General features: G+C 32.9%; 3 protein-coding genes across 3 annotated transcripts; 2 read left to right on the forward strand and 1 right to left on the reverse strand.

Annotated features, from left to right (window-relative positions):
* Nucleotides 1–6,364: 6,364 nt before the first annotated feature.
* OVA4 (Nucleotidylyl transferase superfamily protein) lies at nt 6,365–11,537 on the reverse strand. The gene is made up of 15 exons (XM_088494031.1): nt 11,310–11,537; nt 11,086–11,211; nt 10,859–10,946; nt 10,730–10,771; nt 10,259–10,348; nt 10,039–10,161; nt 9,489–9,560; nt 9,142–9,254; nt 8,989–9,010; nt 8,816–8,881; nt 8,214–8,270; nt 7,906–7,952; nt 7,680–7,761; nt 7,157–7,246; nt 6,365–6,830 (listed from the first exon to the last, which is right to left on the reverse strand). The coding sequence occupies exons 1-15, from the start codon at nt 11,396–11,398 to the stop codon at nt 6,693–6,695; spliced, it is 1,245 nt and encodes a 414-aa protein (XP_088350157.1). The 5' UTR covers nt 11,399–11,537; the 3' UTR covers nt 6,365–6,692.
* Nucleotides 11,538–12,005: 468 nt separating this feature from the next.
* On the forward strand, nt 12,006–14,602 carry LOC148554355 (uncharacterized). The gene is made up of 3 exons (XM_088492641.1): nt 12,006–12,621; nt 12,705–13,703; nt 13,782–14,602. The coding sequence occupies exons 1-3, from the start codon at nt 12,006–12,008 to the stop codon at nt 14,600–14,602; spliced, it is 2,436 nt and encodes an 811-aa protein (XP_088348767.1).
* Nucleotides 14,603–20,648: 6,046 nt separating this feature from the next.
* Nucleotides 20,649–23,885, forward strand: LOC107606287 (uncharacterized). Its single transcript, XM_016308327.3, has 9 exons — nt 20,649–20,940; nt 21,041–21,118; nt 21,430–21,542; nt 21,632–21,697; nt 21,863–21,964; nt 22,089–22,425; nt 22,832–23,037; nt 23,143–23,306; nt 23,517–23,885. Exons 1-9 carry the CDS (start codon nt 20,784–20,786, stop codon nt 23,638–23,640), a joined length of 1,347 nt encoding a protein of 448 aa, XP_016163813.2. The 5' UTR covers nt 20,649–20,783; the 3' UTR covers nt 23,641–23,885.
* The last annotated feature ends 23 nt before the right edge of the window (nt 23,886–23,908 follow it).

A 23,908-nucleotide genomic window follows, 5' to 3' on the forward strand; every position in this document is an offset into this window, starting at 1 on the left:
ACTATTGTGTTTTTTCACTGATCTGCGACTTGTAATTAGCGAGGAAAGCATTAATTGCTAGGCAGTAGTTAATCCGTCACAAATTAAATTTGGCGTCAGATTAACGATGATTTTACGACTATTTTTGTGGTAGCTAATCAGCTATATTCTTGTAGCGGATAGATATGTATTTTTTAAATTAATTAATTAATTGGTTGTGGCTTAATATTATTAGGAGATGGAACAAAAAGAACTTCAAACAGATGATGAGAACACAATGCTAAACACACATTTTATTATTGTTTCAATGAAAATATGCTGGACTCAATTTTATTTACTATTTCAAAAGTAGTAATAATATAGAATTTACCAAATAAATTTAAAATTTACGAAAATATATAAATCAGGGTACTGAGTCATCAATTTGCGCATTGTGCATATCTCTGGTATTGAGTTTATATTCTATTTTTTTTATGTATTTCGGGTACTAAGACTTCATACACATACAGACTGAGTTTTCAATATTTGAGATATGTTTAATTTTTGATTATGTATTTATGTAATTATGCTATACTTTATGTATTTTCGTAAATTTTATATTTATTTAATTTAAATAAAAAAATTCAGAAATATATAATAAAATAATTTTATGAAACTCTTTTATAACAATAGTCCATTAAATTTAAACAAATATATAACAGAAATAAAAAAAACAATAAAATTTTAAATTTTGAAATCATGTTAACACCTTATTACAAGGATATATATATACACACATGTGATTAATATTTTCTTTTATATTTATTATATATTTGAATCAATATTAATCAATTTTTTTTATTTTTCATTAAAAATATTTGTCTCATAATATTTTTCATATATATATATTTGATTAATAAAAGATAATTAAAGAATATATTGAACTGGCATGCAATGATGATTATTTCATATAATTATGAAAATTGAAATACAAGAAAGTGGATAAGGGATACGAGCCTGAGGATTATGAGTAAAAGAATATCTTCATTGTGTTTTTTCTTTTTTTCTTTTTTCCTTTTTGCGTTGTTAAAAGAATATCTTCAATTATGCTTACATAAAATTTCATCGCAGTTCACACTAGTCACTAGGTGTGAAAAAAGAATAATATATATTCAACTATTCTTATCATCGAAACATGAATTTGTCTTTTTAAGACAAGTCGTCACTACATCCATTTTGCTATGTTTTATTTTCGTTTGGAATTGCTAAATTACATAGAAACCCAAGCCGAATAATAATTCAAGATCAAATATATAAATCTAGAATGAATATAAAGAACTAATTTTTTAATTAGTTAATATTAATTAATATTTTTTACTATAAAATTATTTTTTTAAAATTTTTGGGAGTTTTTAAAAAAATTTAAAATTTAAATTTAAATATTTATAAAACTTAAAAATTAATATTTAAATTTAGATAAAATAATAATTTAAAAAATTAATTAATATTAATTAAAAAATAGTTGAATTCATAAATATAATCTCCATTATACATTCATAAGATTACATAAAAACAATAATGTAATTAGGGATGAAAATAGGCATCTATGAAGACGGATATTTTTTTTTCATCCCATTCCAATTTACGAAAATATTTTTTTTATCTCGTTTTTGTCATGAATCTCCGTTTAATTGTCTCGGCAAAAAAAATATATGAGTATACGTGGATATTATTTTTAATTTTTTTTCAACTATAATCTAAACACAATTTAATATAATCCAACATAAACATTAAATATCTAATATACACATTAGAAAAAATAAAAAATAAAAATAACTTTCAATATATAAGAACATTTCTAATATTTAATTTTAGTTTGATTTTATTTTAGGTCCCACAAAATACCATATAAGTATTTGTGAGATCATATATCATAAAAATTGATTTAAGATTTAATATGAAATTTGTTACTCTAATATTTAATCTCAATTTAATTTAAATTTTATATATTATTTTTAATTATTTCATTTAGTATATTATACAAGTGATAGTATTTAATTGATCTTTTTTTAAAATGATACGGTCTTTATTAATACTGGTCTCATTTTAAATATTTTATTCAATACAAATTTTAATTTTAAATAAATTTAATTATTATAAATATAAAAAATAATACCCAAAAAATATTTTATTAGAGTTGCTCTAAATATCATAATTCATTTTTGTCAATGAGAATATTTAAGTAAATTTATCTTTGTAAAATTTAACGAGTCTCCATAAAATAAGTACCTCTATTTCTATTTATTCACATAATGAATTCCTATTTTCATAAAAATTTTGTGAGTTCCCATTTACTTTAATTTTATGTTGAGATAATCTCTGCAAATACATATTTTTGCAATTTTTTTTTTGTCATTCCTGTGTGAAACTTGAAGTCCTTTATCATATGAAAAATGTCAAGTAAAAAAATATATAATACAAAAAATTTTGAAAAAATTATTACAAAGGATCATTAAAAAAATTTTATTATTAAAAAAGACTTTTAATATTAAAATTATTTAGAAGTGTTAATTTTTATAATAATTAGAGAAAAGACCAAATTTTTTTATAAAAAAACAAATATATTTTTAGATTATTTTTTATTTATTTTTTTTATAACCATATCTTATCTCTAATTATTTATCATAATCAAATTTTTATTGATACACCTTTATCTTATTGACGCACTTTAATTTATAACTCATAAGTCATAATAGAGATTTGTTGCTGTGAATCAAATAAAAAGCTGGAAGACTAATAAATGTGTCCTAATTGTTTTATGCTTTGACAATTTATATGAATACTGTAGCGTTGAGTTTTATATGAATACTGTAACTTTGACTAATAAATCAAAGAATTTTATATGAATATTATAGCCTTGAAGTTTGAGAAGAACTAGTTAATGAAACCAAAAAAGGAGTTATACTCTCCATATATTATTAGTAACCTTATTAGCTATTTTTAAAAAAAAATTTACAGCTCACTAGTATTATTGGATGTGACATCCATCAGTCTATTGCTGTGTTTCTTATTATTTGTAACCCTAATTACTGTGATGTTGCTCTACTGTTGTTTCTATCTATGAAGCACGGATTTTTTCATGGTGCCGGCGTATCCGTGTCGAACGCGAATCTGACGCCGACACGTGATGGATACTTTAAACGAGTGTATCAGCGGCGTATCTTCTTGCGGTGCAGAATTTTGGTAGAGTTGTCACGAATTTGAATGAGTCCGACTCGATTCAGATGTTCATGAGACGGATCTTTCTGTTGGATTGCAAATCTTCAATTGATTTTGTGATTTTATGGCCGATTAACCAATTTTTTCTTTCTAATTTTAAAATATTCTAAAATTAAAACAAATCAAAATTTAAATTTAAAAATAAAATAATTAATAAATCAAAACCTAAATTTACTTACCGTTTGTCTTTGGTAGCTTACTTACTCACTAGCTTAAAATTTTTTATTTTTTTTAATAATTGCATAATTTTAAGACTTTTATGCAACTATATTTACTCTTATATTTACAATATGATATTTTATTAATTTAATATATTATTTAAATTTTAATTCACAACGTGTCGTATCCAATTTTTATTATGAACTATGAATAAATATTTCTTAATAAAATAAAAGTGTATCAATACGGCTTTGAGTATGATAGATAATTAAAAAAATATATATTTACAAAAAATAATAATCTAAAAATATATTTATCTCTTTATAAAAATAATTTAATCGTTCTGTCTAATTATTATAAAAATTAATACTTTTAAATAATTTTAATATTAATTTTTTTAATAATTAAATCTTTTTAACGATGCTTTATAATAATTTTTCTAAAAATTTATAAACATGACATCACATATAATTCATCTGGGTATTTTACTTTTTGTCCACAATATATATATGTCAAACACGATGCCATTAATTCTTCATTAGTTTCTACGCAAGAAATAGGACTTAATACTTATATTGGTTCGTGAAATTATATTATTTACATTTCAATTTAATTTTTAAAATTTTTATTTATTCAATTTAATTTTTTAACATAGTATTTGTGATTTATGTTAGTCTCTATTCTTGTTTTTGTCATAAAATCACTGAAAAAGATTTATGACTATCCATATACTTTCTAATGACTATTTAAAGTGATAATTAAAATTTTAATCCTGATTTCACTTAAAAATTTTAAAAAACTTTTAAAAAATAAATTGAAGTAAAAAATTTCAATGACCACGTGAAATAATCGTTAAGAAGTTCAACCTATCCGTCGTTAATGATTTTGTGACGAAAACATGATTAGAAATTAATAAGTCACAGATGTCAAATTAAAAACTAAATTGAGTACTTTAAAAATCAAATTGAGATGCGAGCATAATTTTAAAGACTAATTTAAACATTAAATCCAAGAAATAGTGTCAAAATTTAAAAACTTTTTCGATACTAATTGAACCACCAAACCATGGGTAAAGCGATGATTGTGAAAAATGTTAAGTATGGATTCTTGCTTAGGTTCTAGTAATGGTTTGATTATATAAAGGTGAAAATTCAGGTGCAGTCAATTTTACGTGAAGTTGATAAATAAAAGTTGTTAGATGAAAATTTAGTCAAATCAGTCAAACCATCTAACGGCTCTCAACTATCAACTTCACGTGAAGTCAACTGCACCTGAGTTTCCACCTTGTACAAATGTTGAATAAACTTCCTTAGATTAGAGGGAGAATAATCAATCACATGCATGTTGAATAGCCATAAGACATGAAACCAACGTGTGAGAATCTCAACAATAAATGGTGGACCCTGACATGTCTTTTCCAATTAAAGACATTAGGACATTAAACTGTTTAAAGTAGTAACTTACAAATTAAAATAGACACATGTTTATTCTATGAAGTTTTTTATATTTGCAATGCAATTTGATGTTTGTGTGTTCTTTGCAATGATGCTCCATCACATTCACATCTATTTGTGTGGAACCAATTCTTAATGTGTGTGTGTCAAAGCACTATGTGGATGAGAATATACATTCTATATGCTTTGCATTTGTGATTGGATTGGAAGGTATAAATATCAAATAATATTCTTTGCCTTATAAGAGTAAGTATTCCAAATTGATAAGAATACTACCAACATGGCGTCATCAAATGTTACTTCCAGCATCTTCCATTGTTCTACTCTGGTGATTGGTGATGGGTATCATGTCGTCATTCTTTAATGACATCATTTAACAACAGGTTTTGTTAACTAAGGCACTTAAAACTTCATAACAATATGCTTTTCTGGTTAATTAATTGTCACATCTCTATAGTTAGTATCATATTTTATGTATATACTTTAACAAATGAAAATATAAATTTAATTTTGAGTATACTAACAGTATAAAGTAATTTTATATGTATATCAAATTATGAATTGTCATCTCATAAAAAAAAACCATTTTTTGTCTGTTTGTGAATATTTATCGAAAAAAATAAATATAATTGAACAACTATGTAACATAATTTATATTATTAATATATCAAAATTAAACTCATAAAAATATATATAATATCACTGTAATATGCTCAAGTTTTTAAAACTCATTTTTAATCCTTTGAGTAAAATAACAATTAGATTTTTGAGAATTTTGACTTTGAACTAATTAATTCTTGAAGGAAAAAAAATATCAATTAAGTCCTCTACGATAACGAATAATGGATATGTATGTCCTTTCATCAATAGATAGTGCGAAATGAAATGGAATTATCCATGTATTTTGTTATCTACAATGGTGCGTATTCTGTTATTGTTGCCACATGAGCATCGAAACAATGTAGTTTTAAAAAATGAAGCATTTATTATCTTTTGAATTTTCATATAACATTTATCAATTGCTTTCTATTTATCACGAATCCTATCAAAACATGTAAAGTTTTGCTCCAAAAGTTATTACCTGTACGACGATCTTTCATAAATAAACATGTCTCAATACATATAAACACTACCATTAGATTTTAAATGATGAATTGAAAGAAAGACATCACATGTCCACCGTTTATTATCATGGAGGACCAAATTGGTACTTTTTTCTTTAGGGATTGATTAGTCCGAAGTCAAAAATTTCAGAAACCTAATAGTCACTTTATTCAAAACCTTTAAGCAGCTATAGTAAACCCTTTTAAATATATAATTGATCCTATCTAGGGAGATGATTTGGTTGCTATGATCATTGTAAGCCAAAATTGAATTGCAAAACAAGAGATTTGGAAGAGAATGGGAGAAAAATTCATGAATCAAAATGTGGCAGAATATTGAAAACTAAATGGGGTGTGTGTCACCATCATCAGACTATAGTGGAGACGGAATTAAGGTGACTAAGCCAAAAGTCTCCATCCAATACAATAGCAAAACCATTTATTAATTTGTGAAATGATTACACAACACAAATAAATAATGGAAGGGATTGGAAGAAAATGAAATAGTAATGCAATGAATGTAACAACAGAATTCACTGAGAATGCAAAGAATACGAGGATCTTTAAGGCTTTGCATCCAGTCATCTTTTTTCCAATTCTAGTAGTCAGGTATATATTCTCATAACATTACTCCAAAATTTTGAAGCCAATCGTGAATCATCAAAAAGTAAGCTATTTAAGTTGCTGTCATGCCAGTCTCTCTGTAATTTTTTTTTATGTTTTTGCTGAGCATCAATTATCACCTTCTCCCCAAAAATCCCATTGCTTGGTAAACATTATTGACAGTGGCATCTGCTATTTCTGATGCATTTCTAGCACCTTCTGCTAAAACTTCATCTAAGTAACCCGATTCGGACATGATTTCATCATAGCGAACCTGTAAAAGTTGGGAAACCAAATGCCAACGAGTAAATTCTGGTTAACATGAACATATATCACTAGAAGACGAAGATCTAGGATTACCCCTCATAGGAACACCTCAATAAACAACTCCTACTTTAAAAATAACATTATTCATTTAAAACCTTTATATGATGTTATCCAGACAACTTATTCTCGTGGAGTCACATTGAAATCCAACTTGGAGATTAGAAGTCAACTAATAAAAGTGAGGAAACCAGTGGCTTCCAGTGGTAAACACTTAACAATCATTGTGGAAGCCATAGTAGAATATTAGCAAAGGCAACTTTTAATAGGTTAAACCTGAATTGGATGCAAATGATCAATCAAGGCATCTGTTAAGAGAGTTTTGAATGTGCCCCAGTTCATGTTTTGGCACTCCTGAACAACTTCCTGTATATAATCGCAACAAGTTTTGAAAGTCACTAATTACTACACCGTTAGAAAACATTTGTAATAAATACAACACTTTACACGGAAGAAGTAAAATATAACTTCAATTTCTCATCTCATAATCTGGTTTATAACTTAACTGCATAATAGGAGGAATTCTGTTACAAACTAATTCCCAGGAATATATATATATAGGAACAAAAACAACAGAATATGCACTTCATCTGAGCTTTCTTTTCTAATTGAGCCAAACTCTTCTGCTAATAGAAGTTCACAAGCACAAACTTGATTGCATTACCAGACCAAGTTATAGCCATGTGGAAAGATTACGGAGTCTTAATTAAAATAGGCAGATACCAGAACCACTAAGAAGATATTACCAACTGAAATCATTAAAAATGAAATAAAATATAGTGCATTTCTAACTTCTGACCTCTTTTGTCTTTCCCGAAATGAGCTGGTATATGGAAAGAAGATTGTTACATTCTGGCCTCTCAGGATTATCAAACTCCAATCTAAAAGATTTGCACATGTTTCACAAGGAGTAGCAGATCAGATTATAAAAGATGTACAACCAAGGATGAAAAAAGGAAGCACTGACAGACAACATCGAGGGGGAAGATTATCATATCATAAAACAGGATATTAACAATACTAACCCTGGAAATGCATCAGTTTTGCAACGTTTGATCTTGTTTGCTATAAGCTACATAAGAAAATAAGCAAACTCAGGAAACAAAGATCTTGAACGATACAGCCTATTAGAACATGCTTATATAGATATAACATCTGATCATATTCCATTTGCAATATGCAAGTCATGCTCATCAATTCCACAACACATGAAATTCCCTCATATATTAATGCAAGCAGGTGAGAAAAGAATCGTACATTAAGCAGTATGAAGATAAGCATAGAAAAAAACAACAGAACAAGTGAAATTTGTCTTAGGAATATGGCAACTTACATCTTTAGGATCAAGCAAATTGATTCTCGATTGATCAGAAGGTGCAGACTTTGACATCTATAAAATTGAACCCACAGGAAAAATCAGAACAAGCTTGTAAATCCAAATCAATAAATAATCTCATTTGCTACTTGTTAGAACTAGATAAAAATAAAAATAAAAACCCTAAACTCAAGAAACGTGTTTATCAAGAGAAGCTTCTTTACTATCCAAAACAACACTCAATCTCTAACAATCTCCTTAATTCTCTCCTCTCCCTATTTTTATTTAGCTAAATCTTCACATCTAATTAAAGAGTACTTTAAAATGGATCCAAGTAAGTTTTCTTGTTGACTAAAGTTTGGGAGTGAATGAATAACAAAAAGTAAGGCCTGGTAAAAAGAACAGGAGACAATCAAACAAAGTTATCAAATTTGCATACTCGTCTAGATAACAAATAAACATTGTTCCACAGTTCAATTGATATTGAAAGTAGGCTACCAACCTCCTTTAACTAATATCATCTAAGATTATGCTTTCTTTGAAAGCTGACTAAAAAAAGTATAACTGAATACCAGCATGATGTACATACAAAGACAAGAGAAAAGGTCGAAATAGAAAACCTTAGAAAGGCCATCTGTTAGGGACATAATTCGGGCTCCAGCTGGAGGTATAAGGGGCTCCGGAACCTACATCCAGGAAAGTGCAGCTAATGAGAAAATTGCATTTTTAAATGTTGATTCATTGTCCCTTTTGATTGGTTGTTTGGGGGGGGGGGGGGTGAAGAACAACTTACTTTAAATATTGCACCACCTCGACTGTCAAATACATAAAAAATAAAAGGGTTAAATCAAATGTGAATTTTTTATTTTTTAATAAAAAAGAGTTAAATAATTCAGCAACCTTTGTATAGATGGTTCTTATATCCAATTTTAAAATAGTTCCCTACCCTCCTAATTTTTTCCACTTTCTTCCTCCATATAAGTAATTAACCCGTTCTGCTAAGTCACGAGTCAACTCCAAGTGCTGCTTTTGATCTTCACCAACAGGGACAAAATCAGACTGCAGAAGCATGCTGCAATTATAAGAATCATTCATATTCAATGTAAAATTAATCTAACACCACATATTCAAATAAAATTTGGCAATGATAATAGTGATTGCAGAAATTAACATTAACATGTTTACCAAGTATTATAAGTTTTAACTTCATGACTACAATGAACTAGGTAATAAATTGGGCTGGGGAAAGAGTGACATCATAGAATTTCCAAATGGTAGTGTGTAAAAAACCACCTGATATAGAAGTATATCAGAAGCCATCAGAACAGGATAAGTCAAAAGGGCAACTCCAACTTCTTCATCACCCTACAAATCCAATTCCAAAAGAATCACTGTTAATTGCATCAATGAAAACATACCAGCCTGCAATAGGAGAACCAATAAGAAAACCATGATCTGCTTTAGTAGATTTACATTTGCAAAAGACAAGGTATATGATACTTCCATTGTTTAGAGATCATTGACCAAAACATCAAATAGTTGGCGGCAACAAAAACTGTAGCAATGTCAAGACTAAAAAAGGCTGTAGTTTGCACAGTAGAGATATGACAAATTTGTTATTCATGACTGTAAGCTGCCATCTCCTGATTGGAAAACAAAATGGTATATGACAAATTTTTAAATTTTTTTTTCTTTCCCTAATAGTCACTAAAATTACATGCTTAGGTGACAACAAAAGTAATCGAATTAAACTATCTTACTTTTAGAAGATTAGATACATAGAACAGGAAAAAACGAGAAATATTCAAAATGGAACTTAGGAATTCATACAGCTAAAACGCACCGCCTTGCGAGATTTCTCTTTGAACTGTATCATTTTGTTCAGCCAACCAATTGGTGTTGCAGAACTTAGCAACCACATCAATTCTACATGTGCCCGAACATGAGACTGTACAAAAACAGAAGCCTGTATTCGCGAATAAATGCCATTCATTCACAACTGGACAGAAATTTCCAGCAAAATATTAATTACCAAAAAGCAGCAAGCAAAAGTTGCAATTTACCTTAGAAGGATCCACTCCACATGCCAGATAAATAGCTGCAGTTGACCTTGAAGCCTTAGATAATTGTTGTGCTTCATAAGGTAATGTAATCTGTAGGATTAGATCTGAAACAATGAGAAATGGGGAAGATAACACTCCAAATCCTAAAAAACAGGACACTGGAGTGTTATTGATGACACTTGATTACAAATGTTATTATCTCCGTAGGAAGTTGCCTTAAACTAATTGATCTATTTATGAAGCCAATGCTAAACTCACTAAGCCTCAGAAGCAACACAGATAAAAGTGGGAAAAAAAATAAATAGAAAATTCACTAATTACACTGTCCATTCTTTTTCCATAAAAATAATTATTACACACCAACAATTGTAGCACTATGAGACCAGAGTTTAGCTCTAACAATAATAAAAAAGGCACAATAACAGCTCCATTAGGAAGCTTAGCAAGTTAACTTAGCAGCAGATTACATACCGCGTGGAGGTCTACAATGAAGAAAAGTGTATCATATGTATTCTGCAAAAAACAAATAAACAGAATGTCACAAAAAACCCAAGTAAATCTATGAATAATTACACAACAACCGAATGGAACATATATAACCTGAAGTGCAACCCAATTCTTGATGGCTCCAAAATAGTTTCCAAGGTGAATTGACCCAGTTGGCTGCACTCCCGAGACTACCCTTTTCCTGTGAGAGAGAAACAACAAAACCACATTTTGACATCACCCAATTAAAGAGGCAAACAGAAGAAAAAACAGATATTTGAACTCAATTGAGCATTAAAATAATGAAACTAAAAAGAGAAGAAAAAAAGAGTGATTTTTACTTGAGAGGGGTTGGAGGAGTGATCGGGTCTGAAGAAGTAGAAGGTGCGGCGGTGGCAGAGGAAGTGCAAGAGCGAATAGAAGGGAGTGAGAAGCGAGAATGAAGGAGGGTTGAAGCAGCACACGACCTGTTTGTTGAAATGAAAATGAGAACAAACTGTGAGACACAGAAATATATAAGTTAAAAAAAAAAAAGGAAGAAAAGAGAGTGTGTGTTTGTTTGTACAGTGAAGGAGCAAGCAAGCGTGGAGAATAAGAAGAAGAAGATGATGATAGATTGAGGAAGTGAGAAACAACGGTGCCAGTGCCACCCATGTTTGATTTTTCGCTCACAACGCCTATCTCCTACTGTAATAGTAGAGTGCTACCCACCACACTCGCGCTTTTGAAAATTATAGAAACCAACAGAGGGCTCATTTTTTTCATTATGGATTTAGTATAGGTGTTGTCTAATAAAATGGATGCATGAGAAATATTTTCACTGCTATGGAGGTTGATCAAAACGTGGGTTACGTTTAGGTTTGTTTTAATTTATTTTATTTTATTGTTTTGAGAGAAAAGGACAAACGCATCATGCGTTTTGTTTTTTGATAACGTTTTAATTTTTTTTTAATTTCTTTTAACTCAATCGTAGGCCACGTTTTGTTGTTGATATAAAAAAAAAAAATTTTTAAAAGTAACCAAACGCATGTTGCGTTTTACTTTTTGGTGGCAGCTTTTTAATAAACGCAGGTTGCGTTTTGTTTAAAAAATAATAATTTAAAGAAGGGTCCAGCCTATAAATACGAAGCAACACTCTCATTCAGCTTGCCTTGCTCCATTTCTACTCATTGTATTCTTCTTTCTTACACATATGTCGTAGTTCTGAGTTTTTTTGGCAGTCAAGTGTATCAAAAAAATCGGATTAGGTGAGGTTGCAGTTATGGAAAATATTACAAATTTGCGAGTATATTATAGCGGTGAGGTTATACCAAACACACATGAGGGAGTAACTTTTGTTTGTGAATGTCCGTTGTCATTTGCTATTCCATGTACCATGAGTTTTGTAGAGTTGCAAAATGGACTTTGTAATAACATTCAAAGCCACATTTCGAAAAGGGTGAGCAACATTTTATACAGGAATCCTGTACAAGTATTTGGTGGGCTGATACAGTTTCAAATGATGCCCATCACTGATGATGCCAGTATGCAGCAGATGTTATGTACTTATCAACAAACCCGATTTCATGTGCCGATGATAGAGCTGTACGTTGAGTTCGAACAACAGTCAGAGTTGGGCGCGGTCGAGGAGGGTGTCAATGTTGATGAGCTCGGAGATATAGGTTGGGAAGAAGATAATAATGACAGTGAAGAGGAATTCGAAGCTAACTATGAAGTCGATGACGAAAACGATGACGGAGACTTGGTAGGCAATCCGGCGGTGCAAAATGAAGCAAATGCGATTGTAAGCCAGCACCCGTTTGGTGTTCCGTCTTTTATGCGGACTCTAGATCTCGAAGCCATGCATGCCCCGGAATTTCCTGAGTATGCGAATACGGGTATGTTTTGATTATTAACTCAAGTTTTATATAGTGCTTATTTTATTTGCCTTGTCTGACTGATGGTGGTGCGCATGTCGTAGGCGAAGGCAACGCTGCGGTGGAAGATGGCGAGTTTAGGGTCGGAATGGAATTTGGTTCGAGAGAGTCGGTGATATCTGCAATCAAAAGCTACACCATCTCTAGAGGAGTTGATTACACTGTGTATGAGTCTGAGCCGCAGACATTCTATGCGAAATGCAAGGGGTATGGTGTAGGGTGCGACTGGCTTATCCGAGCTAGTTTGATTCGAAAAAAGGCTTGTTGGGAGATCAGGAGATACAATGGCAAGCACACGTGCACCGTGGGCATGATTTCACAAGATCATGCCAAGTTGGACTCGGACACAATTGCAGATGCCATTAGGCCGTTGGTTGAAGCAGACCCCTCGATAAAGGTGAAGTCTATTATTGCAGAAGTCCAAGGCAGGTTCAACTACACTGTGAGTTACCGGAAGGCTTGGTTGGCAAAGCAGAAAGCTGTCGCAAAAGTTTTCGGTGATTGGGAAGTTTCTTACCAGACTCTGCCAGTATGGTTGAAAGCAATGACAGTGAAGATGCCAAGGTCTCGTGTTCAAATTAAAACACTCCCCGTTTATCGTGAGAGTGAGGAGATTCTGGGTGTAAGAGTTCTGCACCGCGTTTTTTGGAGCTTCTATCCGTGTATTGTAGCATTCAGACACTGCAAGCCACTGGTGCAAGTTGATGGCACGCACCTGTACGGAAAATATAAAGGTGCACTTCTGGTAGCGGTTGCACAAGATGGGAATCAAAACATTGTGCCTATTGCATTTGCGATTGTCGAGGGCGAGACAGCAGACGCATGGGAGTTTTTCCTAACCAATTTGCGGAGATATGTTGTTACCATTGATGGTGTGGGTATTATTTCAGACCGCCATACCTCCATCGACGCTGCAATAGCTCGCAGTAACGGTGCATGGTCACCACCAAGGGCGTGGCACATGTACTGCATCAGGCACATCGGGTCCAACTTCTTAAGGAGGTTCAAGGCTCCATATTTACATAAACTCGTGGTGAACACAGGTATTTTAACTCACTGTTATGGTTCTATTCATAGTAAATTTCTGGCATCTGCTTATGATTAAATGGTTTGTTCTACAGGCTATTCTAGGACGGAGCAGGAGTACAACAAAAACTACCAAAGGCTTAAAGAGCGGGGTGAGGCATATACTCAATGGTGCGATGAGATCGGTGTTGAGAGATGGGTGTTGGCATTCGATGGTGGTCATCGTTGGGGACATATGACGACAAACTTGGTAGAGTGCATAAATTCTGTCCTGAAGGGTGCACGTAACCTTCCAGTGACTGCCCTTGTCCGGTCAACTTTCTATCGGCTGAATGAATTGTTTACTCGGAAGAGTACCGAGGCTCATGAGCGTCTCCGCAACGGATTCACGTATTCAGAATTTGCAACGAAGAGAGTTGAAGAAAGCTTCCGACGTGCAGGAAACATTGTGGTCAACCGGTTCGACAGGCGCAACGAGATGTTTGAGGTTCGCGAGATGCAAGATGGTACCATTTACACAGTTAACCTTGCGCAACGACACTGCGACTGTGGCCATTTCCAGGTCGAGCGACTCCCATGTCGCCACGTGCTTGCATGTTGCGCCAACCAGCGTCTTGATTGGCAGGTGTACGTGCACGACGTGTACAAGATGTCTGAAATTTGCAAGGTATACAGAGGCGAGTTTGTTCCTATGGGTGACCCATCTACATGGGATAGATATGAAGGAGCGAAGGTGATTGCCAATTGGACATTGAGGCGCGCAACGAAAGGAAGACCGAAGTCAACCCGCTACTTAAATGAGATGGATTCGCGAGATATGCGTGGTCCTCGCAAGTGCACTATATGTGGACGCGAGGGACATAGCCGCAGCCGATGTCCTCAGCGCGCAGGTCCAAGCTCCGTTGGAGGTCATTAGTGATTAAGCTTTTCAATGTAACTTTGTTATGAGGTACTTCACAATTATGTGTTACTTTTTATGTAACCTCGTCATTGATTTTAACCTAGTTAACAATTTATAATGATTGAAATATTTAACCTCGTTATTTAACTTTTTAATAAATAAACATTTCGTTCCAAAAGTACAACATGATAATCTCAAACAGAGTTATACGAGAACAAGGCTAAATATGTCATAATAATAATACTGAGTGGAATCATCTAAATACTCGGTACGACAGTGAATACAAATCTGAATACAACATAGAATGCAAGATCAAATACAACGGACTACTTCCTCGGTGCCTTCTTCGAATACAAGGATGGGGTGTATTTGTTCGGAGGCGCAGTCTGTGTCCGTAAGTTATATGGATGACCCTGAGACACACCGGCATCCAGCTCACTGCTTGCACTGAAATCTGTCATGCTCGCACCACCAATGTCATACAAACCGGAATCACTCATCCCCGGACCACTCGCTCCACCAAGATCATACCAGTGCTGCAAGTCGTATCCCAAATCCCCCTCTTCCTGCTGCGGATACTCATTCAAATCAAACAATTGAGAGCATGGTGGTGCGGAAGGACCGGGCGGATCTACATGACCCGTCGACTGATCACAGTCGAAGTCACTGGCATGACCTGAAGTGGCGCGACGACCCGCAGACTGCTGAGATGTAGCAGGCCCTTCCTGTGGTGCCGTCGGAAATAGATAATCTGAATCTCTCAGGACCTGAGAGAAGCTGATAGTGTCAGATCCACCCAACGGACTAAAGTGACCCTCAGCTGGAATTACCAGATGTGGTATGTAAGGCTCAGGTGCCGGAGTTGGCTGTGGTTCCGGTATATATGGTGCCTGAGTTGGTTGTGGTTCTGGTATATACGGTGCCTGCTGCTGATATGCAGGCCACTGCTGAGCATATGCCGGATCCGGAAACTGCTGGGCATATGCCGGATCCTGAAACTGCTGGGCATATGCCGGCATCTGATACTGCTGCTCATATACCGGGACCTGATAGTGGTGCTGATAAACCGGAACCTGATTAACAATTAATTACAATTAATAGTAATTACTGATAAACATTAATAATAATACAACTGGTAACTAATAAACATACCTGAAACTGCTGCTCATGAGGCGGGGCTTGAGGCTGAGGGCCAGGTGGTTCTTCCTGTTGCTGTTGTGGTTCATCAGCGCCGACCTCTTCACCTGGAACTCTATCTGACAGTCGCAGGTGAACTCCATACTGTTGTGTGTACCACTCGTAGTATAATGGGAGAGGATGAAAGTCAACAATCTCTTCACCTAACTGTAATGTGTTATAGCGGTCAGAGCTCCACCTGTTAACCCATTCACTGTAAATCTGTCCCCAGTCATGGTTCTGTGCTCCTGTCAACCGCTTGCAATGATCACGACCAAGGTCGAACGCGGGGCCTGGTGGATGCTGTTGCATCCCGAACTGTCGTCTAACTCGGTCTGCTGGGTGCCATTCTATGCACTCGAATGACACTAGCGGCGACTGAGTAGAGCAGATAACCAAATGGGAGGCGAGCACATCAGGAACCCCCACTCCCATATACGGCCGCCATATGAACTGCACATTAGTTACGAACAGGCCGATTAGAAAAATTATTCTTCTGAATAAAAATATTGAACGTTACTGGTTACAACTTACATCGTCAAGTCCCATGTCGTCGAGTCCTCGCCTAAAATATACAGTAGGCCTCCGTATATATCTTGTATGTCGGCGCCAATGACTCCACCTAACAAAAAACAGAATAATAGAATAACAAATTAATAATAATAATAACTAAAATAATTACAATAATAATAATAATAATAACTAAAAATAATAATAATGTTAACAATAATAATAATAACAATAACAATAAAAACCAATACCGTCGTGCAAGTGGAATACGAACATCGCCGAGCTGATTGCGGGGTATAGGTGCCAGGAGCGGCATACGCTCCCACGCCCAAACAAAAAGCAGTGTCAGTGGGCCATCCATCTCTTTACATTTGTATCGTGATGCACGACACAACGATCTGTACAGGTGTGCCAGACTGGCTGCCCCCCAACTGTATGATGATATCCGGTGGAAATCCCGAAGTAGCGGTAGAAACTTCGAGTTTAATGAAGTGGTCGACTTATCCGTAAACACAATTGTTCCGAGCACGCAGAAAATGTGCGCCCGGACGTACCGCTCAACCGACTCCTGAGTATCACACGGCTCGCTATCTCTGCACCGCCGGACCCATGCAATATTAACCTTCCCCAATACGTGATCTTGCGGTCCGGGCTCATGACCAAAACACGCAATGCAGTTCTCCACCAAAAACTGGTGACTGCTGTCTGATCTACCCGTAACGGCCTCCCCATTAATCGGGAGACCAAGAATATAGGCCACATCTTCCAGCGTTACCGTGACTTCACCGACCGGAAGATGAAAAGTGTGAGTCTCCGGCCGTCAACGTTCTACCAAGGCACTCAGTAATGCAGAATGACCTCTCATTTCGCCTACTCGAGAAACATGTTGAAACCCAGTAAACTCCAGTGCCGCTGCAGCTACCTCGTTAAAAGTATCGGGCGGATCGAGTTTTCTAGGCAACATATCGGGCGGATCGAGTTTTCTAGGCAACAAATTCCTATTAGCCTGCAAAAAAAATGATAATTATTAAATTCTAAATAATAATAATAATAATAATAATAATAATAATAATAATAATAATATCAAAACAGCAACTATACAATATTTATTTACCACTTATTAAATAATAATAAATTATTAAAAAATAATAAATATTTATTTACTATTTATTATCATAACATAATAATAAATATTATACATTTCTATAATAATAATAATAATAATAATAATAATAATAATAATAATAATAGTAATAATAATAAAACCGGTAACTAAACGACATTATTACTATTATTATCTTAAAAATTAATAATAAATTATTAAAAAAAATAATTTATTTATCGTCTTTCGAAAATAATAATAAACATTATATAGTACTCTATAATGACTAAACAATATTATTACTATTATTATCTTAAAAATTAATTATAAATATTAAAAAATATTTATTTAATTTTTATTATTAAAAGTTAATTATAAATACTATACAGTATTTTATAATAATAATAATAATAACAATAATAATAATAACGGTAACTAAAAATAATTAAATATTATTTATTTTTTCTTTCAAAAACATAACGATAACCATTCTTCTTATTAAATTGTATTATATGATCTAAGTACTCATAAAATTTAAACAGTATTATATGATCCAAGTACTCATAAACATTATTCTTATTAAACATTATTCTCATAAAATTTAAAAAAAAAATTTAACTTACCCATTGAGGATGATCTAAGTACTCAATAATGTGATCTTCAGGTTTAGTAAAATCTTGAACCATTTTTTATTTTATAACCAAATGCAGCTATGCTTTTCACTCTTCTTCTTCCTCCCACAACCCTTCCTCACACAACAACACTCTTCACTCTTCACTCACATAATACTTACTCTTCAGTAACTCTCTCCTCTTCAGTAAACTTACTCTGCGTTTTGCATTTTAAACACTCCCGCAACAATTTTCTCCAACACGTGGCACGCATGCAACTAGGAACGCTGCAAAACGCAACCCACGTTTGGCTGTGTAGGTCTGACAAACGCAACCTGCGTTTTGCTTAGCCCTATGTTAGTCAACAATGCCCCTCTTAGCATGCAGGCCACGTTTCGTTTCCTGGTTTCGTTGCCCAGTCCAATCGCATCCTGCGTTTTGCAGGTATGCAGATTTTTGTTTTTTATGCCACTGCAAAACGTTACCTGCGTTTTGCATCTCTCTGAATCACCCAGGTCCACATTGATGGAAAACTCACCATGCATCCATATTTAACGTTATCACCATTATTCTCTCCATAACTAAATTAATTTCCGCCAACAGAGCTACTAAACATTTTTTTAAATCTGTATGCGAGAGTAAAAATGCCGGACAGTCAAATTTTTTTTAGCTTAATTAAACCAAATCAAATTTATGTACACACGTTTTAGTTTTTATTTTCATTTTTATTTTCGTTCTTCTTTTTTTTTTCCTTTTTATTATGTTTTTTTTTTTTGCTGTTTGATTTTTTTTCTGTTTGATTTTTTTTCTGTTTTTTTTTCTATTTTTATCATCATCATTATTATCATTTTCTTTTTTTTAATTCAATATCACATAATTAGTTTAATGAGTAACACATAAATTTTTGGTTAATAACACAATTTGTTAGAAACAACGTATGATTTTTTTATAAAATGACATCAAAAATTTTTTAAAAATTTTAGTGTTAAAATTAAGAAACTTCCTGTATTATGGTTAAAAAGTTTGGTTCTATTTTTTCATACATTTTACACAATTTAAAATTCTCTTTTTTCTTTCTCCTTTTTGTTTTTTTATTTTTTTACATTCTTATAATTTTTATTTCACTCTTTTGACAAAAATTTGTGTCAGTGTGAAAATTATAGAACTTTTTATGTCACAATTAAAAATTTTGGTGCTATTTTTCTAATAAATTCTACACAATTTAAAATTCTCCTCCTCTTTTTTTCTTCTTCATCACCTTTTTCTTTTTCTTCTTTATATTCTCCTTCTTATTTTACTTTTTCATAATTCTTTTTGTTTCACCTTCTTAATAAAAATAAAAATAAAAAAAATTAAACAAAGAAAAAAAAATAATAAAAAAGGTTGCAATAACCACGAGCACGAAGAGGATGAGGAGAAATTAAAAAGAAAAGTAACAACAACAATAACATTAAAAGAACCACAATAAAAAGAAAATGCGCAAAGAAAAATCAAGAAGAAGAAGAAGTATGTGATTCATGTTTGTGTGAGTGAATTTTGTTGGATTTTGACCAACTTAGTTAAATTTGATTGATAAAAATACTAGAATATATAATGTTAAATTGTATTCAATTATATGAGATTATGTTTTTTAAAATATCTATAAATACTCACATGTATTCGCCTTTTTCGCAAAGACAATTACATGAAGACTTGCGACAAGAATAAGACGAGGACACTAGCATTTTTTAAACAGGAATGGGGGCGGAGTCTGTTGACGGTACCCATTGTCATCCCTAAATAATCTATATGATAAATATAAAAGATAATTAATTTTACTAATATGGTATTATATAATTTGATATATAGGTAAAACTACTTTAACAATGTATGAGCTAACTATTAGATCAACCCAATTTGGTTTAGCATGAAATTAAGTTGAATTGATCTAATTAATTTATTAGTTCACTTAAATAAGTGTCGAAATTTAAATCCCACTTATGCATGCAACAACCCATTAATTAGAGACAAATCCTTAACCAAAATTCTAATCGCGACAAATTGATTCTTAATTTGCTGAATTAAAAAATATTGTAAAAAAAAAAATTCTTATTTGAATTTATCTTTTTTTTTTTTGTGACTATTTGAATTTATCTTTGATACACTAGCCATCTAAATTTATTTTATAAATATATTTAATTATATATTTTTATATTAACAAAAATAACTCTATTTTATAATAAATTTGTAAATATTTTAAAAAAAAAAAACAAACATAATCAAACAACAGTGTAAAATGACTACTAGGGCACCCAAATAAAACTCTTCTTATTGTATTATTTTTTAAAAAAAAGTAAACGATTTTAAGAAGTAGAAAGATGGTATTAAATGATTCAGGATTTATTTGAAAAATTTTAAAAATTATTTTTCTAAATTTTTGACTTATAAAAAATAATAATATTAATATTTAGTATAATTTTTAAAATTAAATTATAATTTTTTAAAAAATTATTTAAATATTTATGAAAAAGTTAAAAAATTTATTTTTTCGTCATAAAAATTTTTTTTATCATATTTTTTAAAAATAAATACTTTAAAAATTAAAAAATTAAAAATAAATTATTTTTAATATAAATATTTATTATTTAATTTTTTTTTAAAGTTAATTAAACTGAACCTCATAAAGTTTACACTTTTTCAAGTGTACATTAAACTCTGCACGGCATAGCAGTTACCAGTGAGCTCCAATTCCAAACTACACACAGAAATTTATGCTCAATTACCCTCCCACAAAATCCTAAACCCTAGCACAATAGCCATGGATCTGGTGGATCAGGACCTTTTGTTGGAAGAAGATGAGGTGGAACAAGACTACACCTACTTTCTTCGTCAATATTTGGAAGAGCACCTCGAGGATGACGATGGTGATGGTGTTGTTCACTTAGCTGAACCATCTTTGCACACATATCTCGGTGGTACGTTTTTTTTTTTTTCCATTTCATTTATATACATTAGTTTTCTATGAAGAGGAATGCATTTCTGTTTAACCTAAATAATAATACTTGCATGCCACAGAAATTGAAGACACTCGCCACAGAACAGCTTTCTTGGATGGTGATTCTGTTGTGAACCTTCCTCTGTTTCGCCTTCAAGGTATATCATTATTATCTGTGTTTATGCTGCTTCTGCTCTTCATTGTTGTACACAATCAAGGAAATAGTGGGAATTATTGTGGAATTAGAGTTTTGTACTTTCAGGGTTGTCATCATGTTTGCATAATGTTGCATTGTCACTCTGTTATGGGATATTTTAAAGTTTCCACAGGTTTTGGGTTCTGTTGGCTTGTTCATCTTTTCCTTTGATCCTATGAAAGTTTTGTTGATTATGTTCTTGAAATAACTTTGTGTCCTTATGCAATTTTTAACTTTATGTGAATAACTTTGACTAATTCTGGCAATGTTCAGGAGTTGTACTCTTTCCCGGGGCTACTCTTCCCCTAAGAGTTATTGAACCTCGTATGGTGGCTGCTGTTGAGAGAGCTCTAAGTCAGGTCGATGTTCCTTACACCATCGGCGTGGTACGTTAACACCATAGGGTGGCTTCTCATGTTTGATTTGTGATCGTGATTGTGTTTTAGTCTTTTCAACGCATGTGTTTTCCTTTTAGATTCGAATTCACAGGGATACTGCAAATTGGAGGATGAAATCAGCTAGCATTGGGACAACTGCAGAGGTATTATTACCTGTCAACTGATGTGTTATAATATTTTCATAACAAATAATACATGCTATAGATGTTTTTTGCCACATATAACTCTTCAGATATAAATTACAGTTCTTGCTAGAGTTAGATATCACTGTCAACATGTATTATTGCTTAACTCTTTCATATCTACAGATTCGACAATATGGACGTCTACAGGATGGTTCGTTGAATGTGGTGACCCGCGGACAACAACGATTTCGCCTAAGAAGGTGTTGGAATGATGCAGATGGAGTGGTTAGAAAGATATTAATACTTTTACTGCTTTTCCTTTTAAATTTTTATCTATTTTGGCATCAACCATGTAACTAGAGGCTGATGACTACCCTTTTGTTCGTTTGGTTGTGATGGTTCTTCTTAGCCTTATGGAGAGATTGAAATTATCGAGGAAGGTCTACCATTGAAAACACCAAGGGATGTGTTTGGGGAATTAGGACCATCATCGGCCAGGAGCAGTGGTGATAAAGTCACAGGGAAGTCATATCAGGAAATTAGATCAAATCTAAATGAAGCTGAAACAAAGGATTCAAGAATTGATAGCTGTTCAACTTCCGGAAATCAGTCATGCATAGGAGAAGAGCTTAATGACTCTTTTGAAAATAGATATGCCTACCCATCAAATAAAATATCAACGGCATTCTGGCCTCACTGGGTATATCGTATGTTTGACTCCCATTCGCTTGCACAAAGGGCTGCAGGTATTTTGCTATGTTTCATGCGAGTGTATTTAATTGTTTTTTCTTTTTTTTTTCTTTTTATCAATATCACTATTGTTCTGAATTACATCTTGATTTTCTTCTGGCTGGTTCGGTATTTTTGAATTCAAATAGGGACTTCAGTGGAAAATTCATGAAGATGTCATCGTGTGTGTCTATAATTTACCCAAATAGGTTTGCATAACCCATGTGTTAGTAATATATTGATATATGGTTTTATCCATATATTGGTTTATTCTTTGTTGACATAAATTAGATGCTACATCTCGTTATTTGTTGTTGGTTTTTTCATGAAAACCTTGGTACTGAATATTGAATTCAAACCTAAGTGTGTAAGTGATATGTTGGTCTCAGAATAACAACTAATGGTTGTTTTGATCATCTGTAGATATGTGGAGGAAGATAATTGGCGTGCCTAGCATGGATAATCTCGTTAAGAAGCCTGATATTTTATCATTTTATATTGCTAGTAAAATACCTGTCTCTGAATCTACAAGGCAGGAGCTTTTGGACATTGATGGCATTGCATATAGATTGCGCAAGGAAATTGAATTACTAGAGAGTATTGATATTATCCAATGTAAAAGCTGCCAGGTATAATTGTTACCTCACCATAGCTCTACAATGTTGCACATCATATTGCCCTGTTTAAATATAGATTGCGAGAATTTCCCTGACTTAACATCTTAAAATCTGCAGACTATAATTGCAAAACGAAGTGATATGTTGGTGATGTCAAGTGAGGGCCCTCTTGGTGCTTATGTGAACCCCGGTGGTTATGTACATGAAATAATGACTCTTCACAAGGCAAATGGCTTAGACCTCGACGGGCCACCGGCTACAGAATATAGTTGGTTTCCTGGGTGAGTTTTGTCCACTTTCATATTAGTAACTTCAACTTTCAAGTACCATGTTATTGATCAATTAACAAGAGGCTAATAATGTATACACACGCTCACGGTCTCACGGATAAGATAATTGCTAGCAGTCATGCATGTTCCCCGCGCAAAAATTAGGGGGAAAATAGAGAAGAAAAAAGAGCTGCTAACATCTTAATGTGCTACTCTTGGCAGGTATGCATGGACGATCACTCGTTGTGCCTCATGCAGAACTCAAATGGGGTGGCTTTTTACAGCCACCACCAAGAAACTGAAACCTAGGTCGTTTTGGGGGATACGAAGTTGTCAAGTTGCATAAGAAATGGGCCAAAACCTTCAATCTTGTTTATGCAATATGGCCATACAGTTTATAAGTTTGATATATGTATATGACAGCACTTTGGTGCTAGTGTGTGTATCTAATGCCATGTTTATCTAGAATTCTAGTTTTAGTTATATAGTTTGGAATTAACAGCACGGTTAGGGTAAAATTATAAGTATCAACTTCTTGCAACTCTTGTTTGCAATTTGTTTTCATTATTATTATATTGTATTCCAAACAAACAGCAAATGCTGATGCCAAAAAG

This window comes from Arachis ipaensis, chromosome B7 (genome assembly GCF_059453495.1).
Source record: "Arachis ipaensis isolate K30076 ecotype BB chromosome B7, ASM5945349v1, whole genome shotgun sequence".
NCBI lineage: Eukaryota > Viridiplantae > Streptophyta > Magnoliopsida > Fabales > Fabaceae > Arachis > Arachis ipaensis.